Source organism: Hippoglossus stenolepis, chromosome 1 (assembly GCF_022539355.2).
Source record: "Hippoglossus stenolepis isolate QCI-W04-F060 chromosome 1, HSTE1.2, whole genome shotgun sequence".
In the NCBI taxonomy this organism is placed as follows: Eukaryota; Metazoa; Chordata; class Actinopteri; order Pleuronectiformes; family Pleuronectidae; genus Hippoglossus; species Hippoglossus stenolepis.
This window is the reverse complement of record NC_061483.1, coordinates 8,824,028-8,831,372: the sequence shown is the minus strand read 5'-3', so window position 1 is coordinate 8,831,372 and position 7,345 is coordinate 8,824,028. Positions and strand designations below refer to the sequence as shown.

General features: G+C 38.4%; 1 protein-coding gene across 1 annotated transcript; it reads left to right on the top strand.

Annotated features, from left to right (window-relative positions):
• Positions 1–465: 465 nt before the first annotated feature.
• psmd14 (proteasome 26S subunit, non-ATPase 14) lies at positions 466–4,603 on the top strand. Its single transcript, XM_035163860.2, has 11 exons — positions 466–618; positions 1,534–1,588; positions 1,942–2,013; positions 2,108–2,227; positions 2,403–2,473; positions 2,583–2,733; positions 2,844–2,951; positions 3,310–3,384; positions 3,480–3,605; positions 4,085–4,147; positions 4,431–4,603. The coding sequence occupies exons 2-11, from the start codon at positions 1,541–1,543 to the stop codon at positions 4,527–4,529; spliced, it is 933 nt and encodes a 310-aa protein (XP_035019751.1). The 5' UTR covers positions 466–618; positions 1,534–1,540; the 3' UTR covers positions 4,530–4,603.
• Positions 4,604–7,345: the final 2,742 nt, after the last annotated feature.

The following is a 7,345-nucleotide window of genomic DNA, read 5'->3' as shown; positions in this document are numbered from 1 at the left end:
ATTCCATTTAAATGCAAAACATTTTGCAGTTAACAAGCCTTATCTTATCTTGATTTAAAATATTCAACCTGTAGAAATGTATCACAGAATTCAATAAAAGGGCACTGTAGCTTTTAATAAAATTATTATTATTATTATAAGTAAAGGGATGGTGTTATTAATATCACTTATGTAATATTTATATATCATGTATTATATTCTTAATATACTAGATAATATAATAATAATAAGCGATATATACTAATCATTTAGTTACATATCTGTTGTCCTTTCTTTGTTCGACCAACGACCAAAAACATGGGAAATAGTTCATTATTATGATGATGATAATAATAATACTAATAATACTACTACTACTACTACTACTACTATTAATAATAATAATAATAATAATAATAATAATAATAATATTATTATTACCATCACTAGTATTATGTGTGTCGTCCCTGTCGCGCCCCCGTGTGTCCTGAATTTGCAGTGGTCCGTCGTGACGTCACGAGAGCGACGGAAGTAGTTTTTCTGAGAAAAGAATCTGGCTGATTCATTGTAGTCGGTGTGTTTGACTCTGATCACAGAGAGAAACTCGTTCTTCTGAACCTACGACCGATTTGACAGCAGGTAAGTGGAGTCAGGGCTCGAACACAGACATTAACTTTAATAAAACACGGTGAGACGGAGTCAGCGCTGGTAGTTTGTCGCTGCTTCTCTGCTCCGAGATGACACGGGCGAAGTTAGCATGAGTAAGCTAACAGCACGCTAATGCTAAAAGCCAACATTAGTTTATAAACCGAGCGATTTAACGTCAGTTCATTAACAAGTTCCTCTCTTGTTATTAAATTTCTGCTAAAACACATTGAACGATAGATGGAATCAAACATTAGCACTTGATTATCCGTGTTTACGTGACTCTGGAAAGCAGCTAACTGGTGCTAACTAGCCACTTGGCCGCTAACGTCATTTCTATGCAGGATTTCTTTGGGTATTTTAGAATAATAATGATGTTGTAGATGTGACAGATTCAGGCTTTTATAGACACGAAATTCAAAATGTACTTGTGTCTGCAACCATAAGATAAATAGACCCTGTGATGTAGCAGCAAAAGTACAGAATAGGTTCAAACAGAGAAAATAATGTATTGAAAATAAGAATAAAAATGAACTAGAATCTACACCAGAGAAAATACAAAGGAAGCATTAGCCTAAACAATACTGACATATTAAAACTGTTAGTATAGTTTTTGATGCTGTTGCACTATATTGTATTATACTGACTGGTGCATATATTATGTTGTCTAATGCATTTTTTTATCTGATGTTGTTTTACCAACAACTTGAAGTTAATAAAAAAAGAAATCTTAGGTCCAAGATATATATTTTATGTAAACAATTTGTACAGAATTTATCCAAAAGTGCTCTTCAACTTATTTGTATCTGATACATCTGATCTTTTTATAATCACATGTCACTCTCTAATATCTGATAAGTTCAGGTTGCTGCTAATGACTTTGTAATGTTTTATTATTTTTTTTAACAGAAACAATATGGATCGGCTGCTGAGACTTGGAGGTGGAATGCCCGGCCTTGGCCAGGTAACGCAATGATCGAATAATCCATAGATGCTTAGTATCAGTGCTTATATGTATTTTAAAGCTCTTAGATGATATTTGATAAAACATTTTGGTTTGCCACACTGGTTTCTGCTCATAACACTCTTGGGATTCAGTACTGCATCGATTAAGACAATGTCACTTTCAGCATTAGCAAATATTAGAGGTGAGACAAATGTATAGCAGTCTCATATCTTCCCACACAAATCTCACCCTTTACATTTTATATGAATTAAAATTCTGGATGATTCTTGGATTGTGATGGTTAATTTGCAATGTTACTGTATTTGAAAGACCAGAACCACCGGTAAATAAACTGTGGTTTGACTCCTCAGGGTCCACCAACAGATGCTCCTGCAGTGGACACAGCAGAACAGGTGTACATTTCCTCTCTGGCCCTGCTCAAGGTAATCACTTATTATCTGCACTAATCCCTTTTTCAATGTGGTCATATTCAGTTTTGTGTATTTAATGGCACCTTTGTGACGTCTCATTCATTAGATGTTGAAGCACGGGCGTGCTGGTGTACCAATGGAGGTCATGGGATTGATGCTGGGAGAGTTTGTTGACGACTACACAGTGCGAGTGATTGATGTGTTTGCCATGCCCCAGTCAGGAACGGTATGTTTTCTCCCTCATGATATTAATTGTTAGAAAATACCTGATCCAGATGTCTCATAACATACTGCACTTCATTAAGCTTTGCATTATGATATGAAGTAGGATAACAAATGCTTTGTTCTTCTTCTGATATCAATAGTTTTACAACAACGTCTTGTTTTTTCTACCCTTACAGGGTGTGAGTGTTGAAGCAGTGGATCCTGTTTTCCAGGCCAAGATGTTGGACATGCTGAAACAAACCGGCAGGTAAAACTTGCAGTCAGAATATTATCATTAATTCCTCTGGTCAGATTTGGTCTCTCACAAATATCTTGAAACCCATTCGCTGTCTTCCTTTCTTCGTGTCGCTCTTTAGACCAGAGATGGTGGTGGGATGGTACCACAGTCACCCTGGGTTTGGCTGTTGGTTGTCTGGCGTGGACATCAACACTCAGCAGAGCTTTGAGGCCCTGTCAGAGCGAGCTGTTGCTGTTGTGGTTGATCCCATTCAGAGCGTCAAGGGAAAGGTAAAGATGCGTGGCTGCTGCTGAACACAAGATCATCAATTCATTGTGAATCCAGAGTGAATAGTAGAAAAAACGTACTGTTCAGTAAACTGGTTTCATGTGTTCCACAGGTTGTTATTGACGCCTTCAGATTGATCAACGCCAACATGATGGTTTTGGGTCATGAACCCAGACAAACCACATCTAACCTGGGTCATCTGAACAAGCCCTCAATCCAGGTAACACCGTGAACATGGCACCATCAACTTCAGTCAAGATGAAATTCTTTTAATTGTTCCATATGAAAATGATAGATTGGTAATATCTGTTCCCCTCGTCTCTACAGAATAGTTTGTCAAATAACAATTTTGATGAAACAGAAGATTGATGATTTATACAACCACTTGATTCTGTCAGTGCTTTTCCTGTCAAAAATTCAGACTGAATTTGATCACAAGAAGTTTTTAAATGCATTTCAATATTTACTGATGGATTTTTCCTCAGTGTTTGAGGACATTCTCGGGTCAGAGAACGAAGACATTTTGCTCGTTGTTATTTTTACTTAGTTTCAGTCAATGTTTTTCTTTTTGTTTGCAGGCTCTGATTCATGGACTCAACAGACATTACTACTCCATCACCATCAATTACAGGAAAAACGAGCTGGAGCAGAAGGTTAGAGAATACACATATTATATAATGCTTTTAACAATAAATTTATTTGTGGTGTTTTATTAAATCATGAAAAACATGGCTGTCATTATTCAAAGATGCTGTTGAACCTGCATAAGAAGAGCTGGATGGAGGGACTGACCCTGCAGGACTACAGCGAGCACTGCAAGCTCAATGAGACCATTGTTAAGGAAATGCTGGAGCTGGCTAAGAACTACAATAAGGTGAACTCCTTCAGGCCTCATCCAACAGCCTTCTGAAAATCATTTTCATAAACTCATCAGAAAAGCCCTCAATACAGCACAAACTGGAACAAAGGTTCTAGCGTGCCTTGCTGCATGATAACAATCAAGATGAGTACATTTGATTAAAATATTATTGTTGGGTTTATCAACCTTCTATACAGAGGTATTAATAATCTTCATATTGACTTTTAAACTGTAGAGATCACATCACAGTGATTTCACAGAGGAAATTACTTATCTATCATTTTTATTCTACTGTTTGCTCCAGTGCAGCAGTCAGAGAATCAGTGTGACCCTCCCATGAGTTTGTTGATATCTGCGAACATGCTTTATTTCCCTTATACAAGATTCCTCAGTTCTTGCATGACCATAACATTATATTCAGTATTTCCTCTGAGCCATGCATACAAATACTTTGTGGCTCTTTGAGATGTGACACTGTTGTGTTTTTAACTCAGGCCGTCGAGGAAGAGGACAAAATGACCCCAGAGCAGCTGGCGATCAAGAATGTTGGAAAACAGGTAAGAAAACAAAGTTCAGATGAAGACATTTGTGTAAGCTGATGTTTATAAAAAAAAAAAATATTTTGGTATTATGACACATTGCTCCATCAAGGCCAGTTAGTGTGAGGAAGAGTTAATGAATGTCACTGCAAGTAGATAATGAATAGAAACTGGGATCTGATTACTTAGTCAATACAGTTATCCAAGTTTTAGTTTTTTTAAACCAAAGACACTGTATTAGTTTAAATCGTCTTCGTCACATCTCACTGTTGATGTTCTCAATCTTCTGTCCTCCCTGCAGGATCCCAAGAGGCACTTGGAGGAGCATGTAGATGTTCTAATGACATCCAACATCGTTCAATGCCTAGCGGCCATGTTGGATACCGTGGTTTTCCAGTGATGGTCCTGTGTGTGTATAACTGTTAATATTGCAACCATTGTTGTCTTTTATATAAAATAAATGTATGTATGAAACGAATTGACTTATTTCTGCTTTGAGGTGAGGCAGTGTGGGCGGCATCAGATTTTGTTTTTCCAAGCAACAAAGTTCTTTGAATCAAAGTATATATTTTTTATTGTATTATTGTTTGACAATATCTCAAAAGAGTATTTCGTGTTTTTGTGTTAATCTGGATGCATGCAGTTTTTAACCAGGGGCAAGCTGAGTGATTTGGAAAAAACATGAATCCTTAGTTGAATCCTTAGTCCTGTTTAGGACATTTAATCTAAATATGATGCAAGAGAAACCAATGGTTGAATGCACAGATCAGCCTCAGCATTAAAACCAGTGCTGATTTGTGATTTCAGTCATTTTCCATGACTTCATAACGTCAAAAAACTAAACCCATCAGGTCTGATTGGTAGAAAGCTGCTGTTATTGAACCCAAGTACTTGGATGTAATAACCATTCATACCACTGGATGGAGCAAGAGTTGCAGTTTACACGGATGAAAACAAGATTTTATAAAACATTTCAGTCCCGTTATTGTTCCAAAGCTTCCAAGTTACACACCTTCTAGGATCAGTTTTTATTAAGTTTGAAACAACAGTTGGAAAGAGCAAACATCAGATTCCTGGTGCCAAAATACAAAAAAACAAACTTTATATCCTCTTTACTGAGTCCATTGTAAAATATTATTGCTCCACTGTGCATTGAGTAACAGTCTGTTACTTCTGACTGGGCCTGAATTTCAAAGGTAGGATTTCCTCCCACATGTTTTCTCTCAGGCTTGAGAACAAAGTTAGTGAAATGGAAAAAGATGATGCAGGCATCATGAGCGTAGACTGCATGATCATGGCCTTTTACAAGTTTAAAAAAAGGCAAGAAGCAAACGTAATGTCCTTTAGTCAGCCTAGTTAAGTTTGGATCTGTAATGTTCAGTCGACAGATATCAAATTCAGATGTGAGTCATTACAGATTTTGTAGCCAGTTGTTTTCAGAAAGGAAGAACATGACGGATGGTAAAGACATTAACCTGACATATGAAATATACAGTTTGACCTGGGCTAGATGGACCTGATAGCATAGCAACAAAGGAGCCTTTGTAGACCGTAGAACAATCGTGTTTTCTTGCTCTGATCGTGGGAGCTGGACCCAAATGCCAATATCCCTCTTAGTTTATTATAGCGTGAAGAAAAACGTCTCAATAATGGGCTCGCGGGATCTCGGCCAGAGATGCAGCTTGCACTGCAGTAACTCCAGAGACCACGGAGCATATGGTGTTTCTCCACCCTGTCCAGTATATACTAACTTGACAGAGAGTTACGAGCGACGTGGCCTCCTGCCATGATATCGACCCCGGGAGGCTTCAGGTTACATAATTCTTGTGCCTGACTGAAATCTTTGCAAATCACACAGGATGGAATTGGCTTTCTTTCAACGTGAATGTTGGGATGGTGTGAAATGAACTGAAACACCCTCTCTCTGGTGATTTGGGGAATGTGAACCTTTGCCCCCGGACAAAGTCCTCGTGAAAAATCCATAAACTAAAATCCCTGGCTGAACAGATCTCAGAGTTTCAGTGCACCTTTACTGTCCAAACCCACCTGTGTTTTCTCCAGTCCATTGCATGGAAGCAACAGAGGACAACTTGTCTCGTATTCCTTCGTAGCACTTATTTTTAAAGTCTCTGACCTCATGGCAAACCACTTCTAAGTAGATCATTTCAGAGGGGGAGACTGTGAACAAGGCAAGATGAACGCTGGTGTTGTTTGGTGTGGTTTAAGAGGACAGATCACTCCCATGGACGAGAACACATCCCGCTGGCCCTGCCTCAGTGGATGAGAGCCTGAGGATGACAGCATGAAGTCATTCTTTAGTATGTGCTCTCCCAGATAAATAGTTTTACAGTGTTTTACAATCATAAACAATTACAGCATAAAAAACTGCATATAAGTCCACTTTTGTTTTCGTGAACTGCTGAGAATTCTTTGTTTCTGAGTCATGGTGTTGTGAAATGAAGTGCGGAGGTGATAAATGATCGTAAACCTTCTTTTGTTGAGTTTCAGTTTGTTCTTGACCATGGAAACAGGTTTTGACAAAAACAATCTCACTTCATGGTCCATGCATTTGCTGCAATAGAGATTTTGATCATATGATTCTCGGGATGTGAGTTGATTGGTCCACCACTTTTGTCCAGACTGAAATATCTGAAGTCGTATTTCATTAATTTGCCATTCAATTTCCCGCTCGGTCCCCATGAGTGGAGGAATCCTACTAGGTTTGACGATACCCTGATGTAGGAAGTACTGCCCACAACAAGTATATTTTCACTTGTCATGTAAAATATGGAAACATCCACTTGATTGGCACAGAATTTGATACAGACATTCTTGGTTCCCAGAGGTTAATCGACATGTTGATGGTCACCTGACTTCTGCTCTACAAGGCCACCAGGAGGCGCCTCAACAGCTGAATGGATTTTTAACTAATTAAGTTCACACATTTGTGCCCTGTTCATGAAAGATTGAGCTACTTTTCATTTAGTCCTGCCATCAGGAACATTTTCAATTTGTCAAGTACTTTAGTTTATAACCAAATACTGTACCTGAAAAACTCATCAGCCACCTCTAACAGCTGATGAGTGGAACTTTAGTCCAAAGTATGAGTAGCCGCAGGCCTTATGTTTGCAGGTTGTCTGTCCCATTCTTGTGAACGTGATATCTCAGGGAGTCTTTTTGTATTTGGTACAACTGTTCACTTGGTGGTCAAAGGTC